Consider the following 16,787-nt stretch of genomic DNA (forward strand, 5'->3'; position numbering starts at 1 on the left):
CAGAGGAGCCTGACAAGCTAGAGTCCATGGAGACTCCAAGAGTCGGATATGACTGAGCAACTTTCACTTTGCTTCAAAATATGTTCCAGTGCATTCACTTATGTTCTCCACTAGACTTGGTGAGAGCAGGGGTCTTGTTTGGTATGCCTAGTGCCTGGAATATTCAGGAAACAGAGAAGTGGCTCAGTGGGCATTTGTTGAGTAAATGAATGAATAAATGATTTGAAAACTTCCTTAAAACCCACAGATGTATTAGACTCCTTCCTTCCTTTTTCCCCTCCCATTATGCCTGTATCCATCTTTCTGACCTGATTAAAAAATAGTATTGAATATCAAGCTTCTGGAGGAGTGATTTCACTAAGAATTGATTTTTAAACTCACCTATAAAAGATTCATTTATTCACTGATATCAAATAGTTAACAACAATAAAAAGGCAAACACCTGCGACCACCTGAAAAAAATTCTTTGCAGGGAAAAATGACAGGGAGTTGCTATCTGTATAAGATGGTATAAATCACTTAGACTTGAAGGAAATGTACCCAAAAAAGATAGCCACATTTTCTGTAATGTGATTATTTTCCAACTTTCCCAGTTTTGTGTGTGATATGGTTATCTGGATTTTTTTTTCTTAATTTGAAAATAAATTTCTAAAATATGGAGCGCAAGCTGACCTGATTCCTGCTCATGCCTTTTCCCAGGGGGAGCAGCTCTGGATCTGAAAGCCTGCCCTCCCAAGCCGTTTCGCTGGATCCTCGATATGACCTGGCTGAATCTTGTGGAACTGAGTAAACTTCCACAGTTTGCAGAAATTATGAACCAGGTAATAAAGGACTAGAAAAAAGTATAGATCTGTAAACCCAAACACACCTGGGTCATTTAAATTGGGGCCTCCTGGTGACAAGCCCTTGAACCAGTGGAGCTGACACAATAATGCAGCTTTAAGACAACTGTGACTCTCATTCAAAGACAACCAGGTGCACACCCCAGAGTACATATGGCAATTCTGGAGACGTTTTTATTTCCACGAACTAGAGGTAAAAGTGCTCTGGTCACTAGTGGGGAGAGGCTAGGGATGCTGCGAAACATCCTGCAATGCACAGGACAGCCCCTCACAGCATAAGGTTAACCTGGCCCTGAATGCTCACAGGGCTGAGGTTGAGAAACCCTGGTCTGTGGTTTTTCCTGTCCAGTCATTGAGTGTAATTGATACATGGTCCTCATTTTAGTGAATAATGTAGAAACGCAATGGGGAAACTGAAAGGGAATACTGATATCCAAGCTGTTTGAATCATTGGTTCTGAAGAAAAATGTAAAACAGTGTGGCTATGTTTAAAAAATTATCTACCTGTAAAGAATGACCTTTTTACGTTGTTTAATTTTAATTGCATATATTCCTGAGGGTTGCTAATTAGCTTGTTTGTTTTAGATATCTCGTAATGAGAAAGGGTGGAAAAGTTGGTTTGATAAAGATGCTCCAGAGGAGGAAATCATCCCTGATGGATATAATGACTCACTGGATACCTGCCGCAAACTTTTACTTATCAGGTGAGAGCAGGTATTATCAGGCCTAGAAGCATCACTCATCATAGTGTCAAATTATAGATCCCACCTCAGTGAGTTTACTTCACTGTGTCCCAGTAGTGACTGTAATGGATGTTTATGCTTCCAAAGTGAAGTTTTGGATGGCAAATAAAAATGGTGAAGGGCATATGTTAACAATGTATTAATGATAGTGCTTTTAGCAAAACATATATATATGAAAATGTTTTTACTATTCACTTTGGTCACCATTTACCACTGAGTAAATCATTTATTATTGAATTTACTTCTGGTTTTACAGAGTAGATCTCACAGAGTTACAAGGTAATTTTTAAGCTAAAACCAAGAAGATTGCACTGTTAAAACATATAAATGGTGTTGTAGCTGTTGAAATGGAAGCAAGAGTTTGAAATGGATGTTGTTGGTTTTTTTCTTTTCTTTTTCTTCTCACTTTTCATGTTTTCTCAGTATGCAGTAGCTCAGCGAAGGCTTCTATATTGGAAGGGGTGTGTGTGTGTGATGGACAACACAGGAGGGTGGAGCTGGGGAGGATGAAACCACCTAAAGAATAACAAAAAGATGTAGGATTATTATTTTGGAGTAGTTTTGGTCTTATCTAAGGTTACACTGCCGAGTTTTCTTAGAAAAAGTTGTTTCGTAGATATTTTCACTCTTTGAGAGTGATCAGAGCTGTCAGCAGTGGTGACCTCAGGACAGAACAATTATTTGTTTCATTAGACTACGTGTGTCTATCTTTCACCCATCCTTTGAAAATTGAATCCATGTAAAAAGAATAACACAATCTACTAACCAATAAGAAACCATAGCACTTGACTATGATCCAGAAATATCAAATGACATTTATTTAATGAGTCACAGTGTATAGAACCTGCTACAGTGTAGGCTATATGGATGGTATTAATATTAATAAATGCTTGTGAATCAAGCAACTTCTGTCACCTTTGACACATTATCTCCCTCTGAAGACTGCAGAGCTCCCAGTGTGCAGCCGGCCAGGTCCCATCGTGTACTGGAGCGGCCAGAGGACACCTCCTCTTGCATCCCTGCTGTGTCCCTGGCCTCAGGAGCATGCCCTGATGTATTTACTCCATAAATATCTATCGAAGAGTGAATACACTCCTGTGTGTTTGTTTGAACAAGTAATTGCTTACCTGGAGTTGATAGCCTAGTTACTAGGGATAATCACTGATGTGTGTGTGTGTATATGTGTGTGTGTCTTTTAAGTAGCTAATTAAAACCTCCCTGATGGTCCAGTGGCTTAGACTCCACACTCTTATGCCTGGACCTGGGTGTGATTCCTTGGTCAGGGAACTAGATCCCATAGGCCTCAACTCAAATGATCCTGTGTGCCCCAAAGATCCCATGTGATAAGAATCCACCTGCCAGTGCAGGGGACATGGGTTGCATCCCTGATCCAGGACGATCCCACACACCATTGGGCAGCTAAGCCTATGCACCACAACTATTGAGCCTGCGTGCTGCAGCTGCTGAAGCTCATGGGCCTAGAGCCTGTGCTCCAGAGAGGCCACTGCAGTGAGAGGCCTGAAGAGTAGCCCCTGCTCGCTGCAACTCGAGAAGGACTGCATGTAGCAACAAAGACCCAGTGCATCCAAAAATAAATTTTTTTAAAAAAAGATCCCATGTGCTGCAAATAAACCCCATCACAGCCAAATAAATAAATAAATAGATTTTTAAAAAAACCTAACAGGAATTTATTTTTAAAAAATTCAGAATAGTCACTGCTTCTCCTGAAAATGAGACACTTGGAAGTCAACTGATTTCTAAGTTCCATTCTAGATTGGCAACAGAACTGACTCTGCCCTGCTCCTTGCCAATGCCTGGCATCAAAACCACACGATTAAACTTGCACTCATCTGAGGACTGAAAATCTCACCGTCCGTCTTACACATATCTGCTTAAAAGAGGATTAGCTTGTTAACCTTTTGCTAATTAACTATGTGTTCTTTAAGTGCTTAGAACTAAATAGAATTTTAAAAATATGAATTTATTTCCTCTAACTTGTTTGCATTTCTAGGTCTTGGTGCCCAGACCGTACTGTTTTTCAAGCAAGAAAGTATATTGCAGATTCTTTGGAGGAAAAGTACACAGAACCGGTTATCTTAAATCTGGAGAAAACTTGGGAAGAAAGTGATACGAGAACACCTCTGATATGTTTTCTATCCATGGGATCTGATCCCACAATTCAAATTGACGCACTGGCCAAGAAACTGAAGCTGGGTATGAACAGCAATCTATGAAATTTAGCAAAGCCTCTATGTTTTTGCTTCAGTTTTTTCCTTTCATAATTTTATAGCTGGTTCTTATAAATATATTCATAAAACTGAGTTAGAAAAATTATTAAACTTCTTCTTTCCCCCATTTTTAGATCTCCTAGAGGGAGGGTATAGATATCTTTGTGCAGAGAGGAACATACTCATTCATCATGTACTGATTTTTTTAAAGTTGTCATCAGTTGTCCATACCACATGGATAGCAGACTGGCAAGAATGAACATTCAACAGCAAATTTTATTGCTGTGTCTGTATAAATTTATAACAAAGCCTATTTTGTCACAAATTGAAAAAATGTAACCCTTGTAATAATGCATAGTAATTTAAGGATTCGTTCATTGATACTTTCATTCAGTAACTGCTGAGTATAGGCAGTGTGCTAGATTCACGGAGTACATAGGTGAATACAGCATAGCTGGGAAAGACAGACATGTAAACAGGTAATAGAAGGTAGCGTGACAAACTGCTGCAGCAGAGGTACAGACATGCCCAATGATAAGATCCAGAGCTATCCAGATTGCATGGGGTATGGAGGAAAGCGTGATGATATTCTGAGTAGTATCTAAAAATAGATAAAAATTAGGGGATCATGTGGGAGAGAAGGAAAGTTACTCTGGGGCAAGAAGGTAGGGTAAGGAGTTACAAACATGTAAGTGTGAGTCAACAGGACTAAAGAAGAAGTACCTGAATGGTGCAAAGCATCATGATTGAGCCATTCTCTTCTAGGATGACTGTTTATAGGAGGGCAGTTTTCTCTGAATACTCTGAATATCTGAATGTTGTTGGAACTGCCTTTTGGAATCTTCTGGGTTCAGATCTCTATACCTATATCTTGTAGGAGCAATTCATTTATGTCTTTATAAGGATTATGAAAGTGATTGATTGTGAATCCCTAAATCTATTCTATAAAGTAAAACCTTGAATTTATTATCTAGTTAGAATAAGCATAACATAAAATTTATCTAGTGATCTTCAAGTATTTACCACGTCTGCACTAAAGTTACTGTAAACCGATAGCTTATGGGAGCATGGTCTGTGTTCACTCCTCCTCATCATTGTCATCACACCATTCTGTGTGCTACATGGATTCATGTTTCAATAGCTACTTTCTTCTATCTGAACACTGAGACCCAATGCAAAGAGCTCCCAGGTTCTCTTGGCACATACTCATGGTTAAGTCTCATTGTTGTTGCTGTTCAGTTGCTCCATTGTGTCCAACTCCTCGCGACCCCATAGCACGCCAGGCTTCCCTGTCCTTCACAATCTGCCGGAGCTTGCTTAAAGTCATTGAGTCAGTAATGCCATCCAACCATCTTGTCCTCTGTCGTCCCCTTTTCCTCCCGCCCTCAGTCTTTCCCAGCATCTGGGTCTTTTCCAGTGAGTCTGCTTTTCACATCAGGTGGCCAGAGTATTGGAGCTTCAGCTTCAGCATCAGTCTTTCTAATCAGTTCTCAGGGTTGATTTCCCTTAGGTTTAACTGGTTGGATCTCCTTGCAGTCCAAGGGACTCTCAAGCGTCTTCTCCAACACCATAGCTCAAAAGTATCAATTCTTCAGTGTTCAGCCTTCTTTATGGTCCAACTCTCACATTCATACATAACTACTGGAAAGTCTCATTAACCACCTTTAAAGGTGGCCGTTTTGTTCTAGTATTCACTGCAGCATGCAGTCATCTGTATCAGCCTAAGAGTGGTGCTTCTCTCAAAGCTTTGTACTTTGAAAATTCCTCTGATATCTACCTCTCCATGGATTTTTGTCCAGTTGCTTCAATGTCCTCTCTGCATATAGATTCCTTTTTTTGTCTTAACCACAAAGCAATCTCCATGCGACAGAATTCATGGATTACAGTGGCTCATGGGCTTCAACACTTACATGTTCAGTATGTTCAGCACTACTAGTGTCACTGAACTGAATCTACCTGCCTTCCGGGTAGTAAAGCCAATTTACTGACCCAAGTTGTGGTGAAGGAAAGTACAGTGTTTACGCATGCATGCATGTGTGCTAAGTCGCTTCAGTCGTGTCCAATTGTATGTGACCCTGTCCAACTCTTTGCAACCCTGCCAGGCTCTCCTGTCTATAGAATTCTCCAGGCAAGAATACTGAAGTGGGTTGCCATGCCCTCCTTTAGGGGATCTTCCCAACTCAGGGATTGAACCTGCATCTCTTACATCTTCTGCATTGTCAGTCGGGTTCTTTACCACTAGCACCACCTGGAAAGCCCACAGTGTTTGTTGCAGGTACCATATAATCTGCAGAATAGGCAGTTCATGCTCAAAAGACTTTGAGGAATGTATTTTTAAAGACAACATTTGGAGTAAAATTGCAGGGTGCCTGACTTTCTTCTGATTGGTTGATAGTGAAGTAAAAGGGTAGTATTTCAGGACTCTTATTAATCATCAGCCTTTTGGTTCCAGCCAGTCTAGGGCCTCCATACTTGTGGACTACATGTAGTCATACACCCTCCATCTGGGCAAGAGTCTTAGCTTGTTCCTAACATCTCAGAGATAGTCATCAGACTGTTATATATATTCCTTGAGGAGGACTAAGACTGTTTTGTTTTTTGGCTTTATCAAGTGCATGTGGGATCTTAGTTCTCCAAGCAGAGATCAAACCCATGCCCTCTGCAGTGGGAGTCTCAACCATTGGACCGCTGGGGAAGTCCTGAGGAGAAGTTAGGATTGTTGTTGAAGCTATCATTACTTTTCTTTCTCAACTGCTCTTCCTTTGTTTCTGTATTCCCTCACTTCCCTAATTAGTAACTGCTTGAGTTTGCCTTTTGGAAATATCAATTACCTCAGATATGCAGATGACACCACCCTTATGGCAGAGAGTAAAGAGGAACTAAAGAGCCTCTTGATGAAAGTAAAAGAGGAGAGTGAAAAAGTTGGCTTAAAGCTCAACATTCAGAAAACTAAGATCATGGCATCTGGTCCCATCACCTCATGGGAAATAGATGGGGAGACAGTGGAAACAGTGTCAGACTATTTTTTTGGGCTCCAAAATCACTGCGGATGGTGACTGCAGCCATGAAATTAAAAGATGCTTACTCTTTTGTAAGGAAAGTTATGACCAACCTAGGTCATATTGGAAGGAAAGTTATGACCAACCTAGATAGCATATTAAAAAGCAGAGACATTACTTTGCCAACAAAGGTCCATCTGGTCAAGGCTATGGTTTTTCCAGTGGTCATGTATGGATGTGAGAGTTGGACTGTGAAGAAAGCTGAGTACCGAAGAATTGCTGCTTTTGAACTATGGTGTTGGAGAAGACTCTTGAGAGTCCCTTGGACTGCAAGGAGATCCAACCAGTCCATCCTGAAGGAGATCAGTCCTGGGTGTTCATTGGAAGAACTGAGGCTGAACCTGAAACTCCAATACTTTGGCCACCTCATGCAAAGAGTTGACTCATTTGAAAAGACCCTGATGCTGGGAGGGATTGGGGGCAGGAGGAGAAGAGGACAACAGAGGATGAGATGGCTGGATGGCATCACCGACTCAATGGGCATGAGTTAGAGTAAACTCCAGGAGTTTGTGATGGACAGGGAGGCCTGGTGTGCTGCGATTCATGGGGTCGCAAAGAGTTGGACACGACTGAGCGACTGAACTGAACTGAACTGAACTGAACTGAGTCTGCCTTTTGGAACCCAGGGAAGGCGTAAGAGACTAAAGCATTTTTCTACAAACGAGAAATGGGGAACACAGAGGGGCTTTTGTACCTTGGATGGCCCCATTTGGTTTCACCCAGGCAAACTCCTCTTACTCTCTTGGTCCCAGATCCAAATACCCAAGGAAGAAGCTCATTGGTTTTGCTTTGATCATGTGATCCTTTTTGGGCCAATCAATGAACTGTTGCTGTGTAAATGGGTTCATAGCAAGATCCACATATATGGAGCCTAGAGTTGGGGGCATGTCTTAGAAGGGGATACTCTTCCTAGAAGAAGGGCAATTCCCACTGAAGTTACCATTTCAAATTGACCTCAAAGCAATGCTGTTGTCTAGGACATTGGTGTAAGAACAGAAATAAGAAAATAATTCAATTTTGTCTCCTTTGGGAGAGATTCTAACTTTAAATAAATACATAAGGCCAGAACAGTGCTATCACCTAATATTATTGCATAGTATCATACTGCTTTGCTTGGCAATTTGGTGATTCCATTTCTTGGTACTACTTTAGTTTTTCCAGCAATTATTCAATCTTCTATTGGTTGCTTTGTTAGGAAACACATTAGATTTCATTTTAACGTGGAAGGAACCAATGATGTTTATAAGAAACTCTTTGTTCATGTTTTTAAGGAATGTTAGGAAGCATCATTCTGTTCACTGATTTGGGTTAAAAACTCCCCAAATAGCTGTAAAATGAAACTATTATGTAGACGGAATGACATATTACTCTAGTCTCAACTAGAAATGTTTTATTTGAATAATAGGTAATCATAAAATGCTCAAGGTGCACAAAATTCTGAAAAATCCTGGGATTCAAGTGCCTCGTTTTACAGCTGAGGAAACTAAGGTCTGGAGATAAGGCCAGAGAACTAGTTGGTGGCAGATAATTCCAGACTTAATCTCAGGGCTCCCAAATCCCTTGTCAGTGTTCTTTCTTTCATCCCCTCTCACTGCCTTTAGTGGATGAATTAGCAAGTTACCTGACAGCAACTTGAGGGATGGGAACAAATCAAATAGGTTTTCATAGAAAAAAAGAAAAAAAAGAAGGAACAGTTCTCACTATGGATCCTGTCAGGCTCTCTGTTGAGAAATTCAGAGAAGATAAATTCTGCACAGAAGCACTGGGTGCCTGGGAAAGAAGCAGTAAACAGCTAGGTTTAGCATGAGAAAAGTCCTACTAGGAGCTTGAGTGAAGGAGAGGAAGAATGGATTTGAAAATAGAATCCAAGCATGAATGAAAGAGGACAAATAAAATATAAACTTACAAATAAAAATGGGGCTTCCCTGGCAGCTCCGCGGTGAAGAATCTACCCACAGTGCAGGAGACGCATGAGATGAGGGTTCGATCCCTGAGTCGGTAAGACCCCTGGAGGAGAGGATGGTAACCCATTCCAGTATTCTTGCCTGGAGAATCCCATGGACAGAGGCGCCTGGTGGGCTACAGTCCATAGGGTCACAAAGAGTCAGACACAACTGAAGTGACTGAACATGCAAGCAAACAAAAATAAGAATGAGAAAATGAGTAAAAGTATATACAAATGAAAAAAGTAATAAGATGATAATATGTAGTTATGGTAAAAAAAAGAAAGTTTAAAAATCTCATTAGAGTAGAAAAAGAAAATTTATGAAAGTTTCTTGGAAAAAGTTGAAAAACCTGAATGGACCAATAATTAAGATGAGGAAAATTAGAAGTTTTAAAATTATTACCTCAGCAAAGACTCTGAACTTGAATGATTTTTTGGTAGGTCCTTTAAAACTTTGCTATATTCCTTTTCACAATATAGGAAAATAAGATGCATTTTCCTCTGTATTTTAAGGGAGTAGCATTATCTTGATATCAGAAACAGACCAAGATAGTTACTGTATCAAAGAAAGAAAACCACAGATTGATCCTACTTATTAATATAAATGTAAGGGTGTTGGAGAAGACTCTTGAGAGTCCCTTGGACTGCAAGGAGATCCAACCAGTCCATGCTAAAGGAGATCAGTCCTGGCTGTTCATTGGAAGGACTGATGCTGAAGCTGAAACTCCAATACTTTGGGCACCTCATGCGAAGAGTTGACTCGTTGGAAAAGACCCTGGTGCTCGGAGGGATTGGGGGCAGGAAGAGAAGGGGACGACAGAGTATGAAATGGCTGGATGGCATCACCGACTCGATGGGCATGAGTTTGAGTAAACTCTGGGAGTTTGTGATGGACCCGAGGCCTGGTGTGCTGCGATTCATGGGTTCGCAAAGAGTTGGACACGACTGAGCGACTGAACTGACTGAAGGACCTTAGTCTAAGTGCAAGCAGGAAGAATTCAGCATAATATTTAAAAAATGCAAAAAATAGCAACATACCTTGATCAAGTAGGATGCATGGGCAAATCTGAGAAAGAAACAGTATTAAGAAATCTCATCACAACAAGTGAAAGACTTTTTCCTTACGCTGTCATATTATTGCCGTGATAATTGCTAAAAAAGCATTTTATAAAAATTCAGCATTTGTATTTGGCTTTGAAAAATGGGAACAGAAGAATATTGTATCAATATGATAGTGAATATGAACTTCAAACAGCTTCATGCTTTCTGATGAACAACTAGAGACATGATGCCCATTAAAGTCAGGAACAAGATAAAGATGTCTGCTATCACCACTCTCATTTAGTATTACTGTGGAGGATATAGCTAATGTTTTGTAAGAATCATAAATAAAAGATATAACTACTGGAAAAGAGGGACAAAAGCCATCATTATTCTCAGATAGTGTAATTGTCTAACTAAAGAACACAAATGAATCAACTGAAAAGCTATTAGATTTAATAGGGTGTTTTAGTAAGGTGGCTGGTCACAAAAATAAATATATTTTAAAAAATCAATGAAACATTCTTCTAAAATAAAATGTAAAAATCCCATTCAGTATCTCAATAAAAATAAAACTGAGAAATAATCTTTAGAATACCTATTAGAAGAAAACTATAAAACTTCCTTAAAGACATGAAAATAGGATAGATTAAATGGAGAGTTAAGGCATATTCCCATTATAAAGATTCAATATTGTAAAGATGTCAATAGAGTCTAAATTAATCTATAAATTGAACGCAAGTCTAATTGAAATTCCAACATCATTTTCCCCCTAATTGGATAGTAGAGGGATCTTAGATCATCTAGAGTAATAAATGGACAACAATAGCCAAGACAGCTTGAAAAGGAAAAAGAATGATGTGGAGAACAAGCCCAATCAGATTTCTAAACTTTATCAAATTGCAATAATTTAATCAGTGAGGAACTGGCTCAGAGTAGATAAACAGATCAATAGAGCAAAATGAAAGGCCCCAAATTAGACTCTAGTATATACAATAGCTTAGCCTGTGATGAGATTCACATTTCAAATCAGTGGAAGAAAAATGGGTTAGTCAATAAACAGTCTTGCCATAGCAGGTTAACTTTAGAAGAAAGCAAGAATTTTACCTCAGATTAAACTCTAAAGTACATTCTAGGTTGATTAAGGTTTTAAAAGGTTTTAAAAACTATAAAAGAATATATTGATACTACTGGAATGGCTAAGATTTCTTTAACCATAGTACCAGAATCCAAAACCAGAGGAAAAGAAGTTTGGATGAAGTTTTAAAACTTTGGTGTGTCAAAAATGCCACAAATAAAATTAAAACACAAATTGCCGTTGAATCCAAAGTCATGTGCCTGATGCACAGTGAGGCCAAACAAACTGAAAGGTCAGAGTTTGGAGCAGAGGAAGGTTAATTGCAAGGACCAAACAAGGAGTATGGGTGGCTTATGCTCAAAAGACCCAGACTTCCTGATGGTTTTCAGAGAAGAGTTTTTAAAGGCAAAATTTGGGGTGAGGGCTGCAGGATGTAGGACTTTCTTCTGATTGGTTGGTGGTGAGGTAACAGGGTGGTTCTCCAGGAACAATGTGTTCAGCCTGAAGTTAGCATCCTCTGCTTAGGTGGGGGTAATAGTTTCTGTAAGAAAAACTTCCAAGATATATCCTTATGTATATCCCTTACGACTCTTTATCTCTGAGCTATAGTTTATTATTTTTGGCCTCTCTGGATCTTTGTTGCTGTATGTGGGCTGTCTCTAGTTGTGGCGAGTGAGGGTTACTCTGTAGTTGCAATGCACTGGCTTCTCATTGTCATGGCTTCTCTTGTTGCAGAGCATGGGTTCTAGGGTGTGCAGACTTCAGCAGTTGCAGCATACAGGCTCAGTAGTTGTGGCGCTACAGGCTTACTTGCCCTGCAGCATGTGGGTTCTTCCCAGATCAGGGATTGAATCCATGTCCCCAGCATTAGCAGGCAGATTCTTAACCATTGGACCACTAGGGAAGTCCTGCACTGTTTCAGACTGCTTTTCTTTTGTTTCTGCGTTTCCTCACTTCCCCAATCAGTAACTGTTTGAATTTGCGCTTTGGAACTCAGGGAAGGTCTGGAAGACTGAAGCCTTTTTCTTACAGACAAGAAGTGGGGGACTAGGAGAGACTTTTGTATCTGGGAGGGCTCCACAGGGCCCTGCCCAGTTTCCAAAGAAAAGGTGGAAGTGTGGGTTGGGAATTGCAACATTCTATTTCAGCTGGAGACACTGGCAGTCCTTTTTCATATTTACCATGAATCTTTAAAATGTTTGAGTGCTTTTTCCCAACTATTCTACACATACAAATTTATCATAAAAACAAACTGAGAGATGCGCATTAAGATTCATTTACAAGGATGTTAAGTCTAGTGCTATTTATAATATTAAAAAATTAGAAATGTCTCAAATATACAAAAGGATAGTGGCTAACTTGACAAGAAGGCATTAACATGATGGAACATTGTGCTGCCATTAAAAACTGTTTATCAGTAATGTTTAATGACAATAAAATACAACATACTGTTAAGAAGTAGATACATAAAATGACATGTATATGTATTATTGTACATATATATATAATTTTTAATATGGATAGGTCTGTAATCTCTTATTCAAAGCCCTTGCAGTCAGATACACTGCAGAAATTAGAATTGTCCAGCTTTTAGAAAGGTAATATTTCATGTATTATATAATACATTGCAGATGAAAGTATTAATATTTATAAAGATAGGGATAAATAAAGACTATGAATAGGCTCATATCCATTCAGGTCAGCTTTTACCACCAAAGTGATTTTGTGGCAAAGCTGTCAGTTTTCAGTGCTTTGAATTTTGAAATGAGGGTAAGTGATTGTGGATTGTGCACTGAGATTAGAATTTGATCTCTCTGGAAGGATATTGGTGATTTTTGTTTTCTTCTTTGTAGTCTCCTGTATTTTACAAAGCTTTCACTATAAACATATATTGTTTAATTTGATTTTTAAAAGATTTTAAAAAGAAAGAGGAGATGTGAAAGACACTCAAGTCCAATTTTGGGAAGAAATAGAAAAGCAGTTGAAATCTTCCTAAAGGTCTTTCAAATGTAACCAAGCAGCAAAAAAGGGGGAGGGGGGAAAGTCTGCAAACCAGAAAACCAAAATATCCCATACCACCAAAGGACAATTATGCTGCAATACCTGCAAAAACAATTTCCGCAACATCCTCTGCATCCTTCCTCCTCTTGGCAGTCCCCATCATGATGTCCTGGCAGCTTTCCCCACTCTCTCTGGAAATTCAGTCTGCACTGCCTCTTCTCTCACTGGTCTTTGTCTTTTGAACTTCCTCAAGTGCAAAGCTTCCTCACTATTCCAGTGTCAATCAATCTAGTTTTTCCAGACTATTCAGAAATTTATCAAATATTTATCAATCTATTTTAAAAATGAAGAGAGATTGCAGATCAATAACTGAAGCTTCCACTTCAGTTGGAAACCAAGGAAAGAAGAGCAAACTAAACCCGAAGCAATCAAAAGTAAGGAAATAATAAATATTTGAACGAAAAAATGCAAGAGAGGATTAAAAAACAACAGAGAATCAATCAACCAAGTGTATCTTCCTTGAAAAGATCAACAGAATTGACAAACTTTTGTCCTAACCAACCAAGAATAAAGGAGAGAATACTTAAGATAATTAAAATCAGGAATGAAAGAGGGATGTCAGTGAAAATAATCAATGAACAAACTATAATAGGAATTGAAAAGAATTTTATTTGAGTCAAACTGAGGACTGGCAGCTCTCAGATAAGTCAGAGGAGCTGCCCCAGAGGAGCATGGGTTTCAGCATAGTTTCATATCTTGTCAGAACACAGAACATCAAACAAGTCAGGATACATTCCTTCAAGGTTTCAAGAAAAACAGGTTAGCAAGTACATAGCAAGTCAGTATACCTCGACACCTGGAAAGGGAGCCTCATCATTGAAGAAGTACTGGCACTGACATCTCAGGAAGGGAAGAATTTATAAAATTTTTATTTTTAACCCATTCTTTAATTCTGGTCAATGTACCCTTTTCTCTGACAGTTAGAGCTGATGTACAATGTATGTTTGATAGGCCACAAACAGGCTGTTTTAGTTAGCATAAAGTTCAGATAAACTCATGTATAAGTCAGAATGACTTTCCCATATCTCAATATGTACACATTTCTTTTATCAGAGGACATCGCTATTGACTTGAAAAAATAGAAAAGATCATACAGAATACTATGAAAAATTATGCCAACAAATTAGATAACCTAGATGAAATGGGCAAATTATCAGAAAGAGAAAACTACTGAAACTGACTAAGGAAGAAATAGAAAACCCGAATAGAGCTTTCAGAAGTAAAAAGATTGATTTGTAGGAAATCCAGGACTAGATGCCTTCACATTTTGCCAAATGTTTAGTGAATAACACCAGTTCTTTCCAAAGAATAAAAGAGGAGAGATTACTTCCCAACTCATTCTATGAGACCATATTACTACCAAATCTAGACAAAGACAGTAGAAGGAAACCAATATCCTGCTGAATATAAAAGCAAAAGTTCTCAACAAAATGCTATTGAATTCAGCACCACATAATATGAATTCTACACCATGACCAAGTGGATTTACCCCAAGAATGCAAGGTTGGTTCAACATATGAAAATTAATCAATGTAATACCCCATATTAACAGAATAAAGAACAAAAATCACATGGTTATCCAATAGTTGCAGAAAAAGCATTGAAAAAAATCCATCATTCTTTCATGATGAAAGCCCTCAACAAACTAGGAATAAAAGGGAACTTCTTCAACCTGATGAGGGGGCACCTATAGAAACCCACAGCTAACATTATACTTAATGCTGAAAGATGGGATATTTTCCCAAAAACATCAGGAGCAAGAGAATGTCTACTTGCACTTCTGCTCAGCACTGTATTAGAAGTTTTAGTCAGACCAAAAGAAGAAATAAATGGCATTCACACGGGAAAAGAAGTAAAACCACTTCAGTTTGAAGATGACATGAGGGAGGAGGCCCGCGCAGTTGGAGAAGAGTGAATGAATTGTGGTGGGATCCTAAAGAGTGTGTGTGTGTGTGTAGATTGCGGGATCAATGGGACCCATTTGTGTAGGGTCATAGAGGTCGGAATTTGAATTGGTTTCTGGATTTTGCACAGAATGAAATGAGAAGCCGTCGGATGTTTCTGAGCAGTGGGTGGACATAATCTGATTCAGGACTCAATCAAATACTCTGTCTGCTGTGGGAAGAATAGCTAGTAGGGGAAAGAGTAGAAGAGAGGTCACCAGTTAGTAGGCTCCTGCAAGAATACAGGCATGAGGTGATGGACTAGGGGAATGAGAGTGTAGGCATCCAGAAGGGGTCACATTCAGACTCTGGGTTTGCTTTGAAGGGATGCCTTTAAGTATCTTCTTGACCTCTTACCCAGGTCGAGATAAGAAACTCAGGCTACCCCTGAACAAAAACCGGTTCTTCCTTTTAAACATTGTATCTCAGAAGAGTTGGAAGGGCAGAGGAGATAGATTATGGCTCACGCTCGTATGTTAATACTGTCCGTATCACACCTTCCTCCACTGACCTACCTAACGCTTGTGGGTTCTTCTAAAACAAGAGAGACTAGTGTCTCTTTGTACAATTCAGAGGCTCCTCCCATTCCAGTTCCACCTTCCCTTTCTTCTTTTATAGGGTTTGTGGGTTCTTCTCAGATGCCCTGGGAACAGTGCCTAGTTCCCCTTGAGCAGGAGAGATTCATGAGGGCTTTGTTGGGAGAATCCAGCTATGTTCAGTGACCTATGGACAATTGCAGTTCCTAGTTCTTCAAGCAGTGCTCTGCCAATCCTCTCTCAGAGACACACTGCTGAGTTTCACCTTGTGACCCTGAGTCCACAAATAATTCTAATGCTACACCCTACCAGCACTCATGGAATCTCTGGCCATTAACCCCATGGTGCTGTGTTTTAAATGGTGAGGGCTGGCAGCTTCTTCCCTGGTTCCTGACATACTTCTGTTTCAAACCTATGAATTTCTCTCATTCCCTGTAGCTTCTACCAGCAGTTTCCAAGTCAGCCTCATTGTTTGCCCAACCACAGTAGCCCATCTTTCTGAGGATTCAGGCTGATCCAGTAGAATAAGTCAAAAGCATGCATTGCTTCATAGCGTCTCCACTGACTTCCCAGTGCCTCTAGAGATCTAGAGATCATGCCTCTAAAATTAAAGAAGACCTGGGTCCACAGAAGCTTACTTCAAAGTTAATTTCTAATTCTAGTTTCCCAAGTATGATTCAGAGACTTCTACAGTTAAGTGAATTCATATGACAGGCACAAGTGTGGTTCTCCTCCTAGGACATCAAATTCACTAATGAGCCTGAATAGTGTATATTCTACTGAATTATTATCACATCTCTAATCTTGGAGTGGTTCCCACTTTTTCTTCAGGCTCCTTTTTCTCAGTTCCAAGAGGATTTGATCCTGAGGAGCAGTTATCCCTGAATATAGTCCTCATGGGGATGAATTGCTACGAGTTCCATCTCAGAAAATGGACAAATAGGCAAACAAAACCCGAACGACAGACAAAACACTGCAAGCTTGACATCACAAAAGAATAAAAAGATTGGTATCCAATCTTTACTGAAACATCTGCTAAAACACCAAAAAATTATTCTAGTCAAGACATAGAACAAAACTAAAACATCCTCTTTCCTTCTAAATACCTGTGATAGCATTGCAGCTGCCTGTCCCCATCAGTCTGCCTGCTCATTATCTCCAGAGACCCCAGAACTCTTTAAAAGCTCCGCCTTGTGCCTTTTGTCTCTCTCTCCTTGTCCTTCCCTTTCCACGTGGTGCCTCCGGGCTGCTCCACTCCTTTCGCTCATCAACACAACCAAAAGCCAGATTTATTTGAATAACAGAGTTTCC

The 16,787-nt window shown here is 39.6% G+C and overlaps 1 protein-coding gene across 1 annotated transcript in view; it reads left to right on the forward strand.

The window, feature by feature from the left end:
• Nucleotides 1-16,787, forward strand: part of DNAH8 (dynein axonemal heavy chain 8) — a 315,169-nt gene that overhangs the window by 223,557 nt on the left and 74,825 nt on the right. Inside the window, exons 76-78 of the mRNA XM_065912223.1 lie at nucleotides 700-821; nucleotides 1,428-1,546; nucleotides 3,597-3,799. Of these exons, the coding sequence (XP_065768295.1) occupies nucleotides 700-821; nucleotides 1,428-1,546; nucleotides 3,597-3,799 (444 nt within the window). The remainder of the gene's footprint in view (nucleotides 1-699; nucleotides 822-1,427; nucleotides 1,547-3,596; nucleotides 3,800-16,787) is intronic.

This window comes from Muntiacus reevesi, chromosome 20 (assembly GCF_963930625.1).
Source record: "Muntiacus reevesi chromosome 20, mMunRee1.1, whole genome shotgun sequence".
NCBI lineage: Eukaryota > Metazoa > Chordata > Mammalia > Artiodactyla > Cervidae > Muntiacus > Muntiacus reevesi.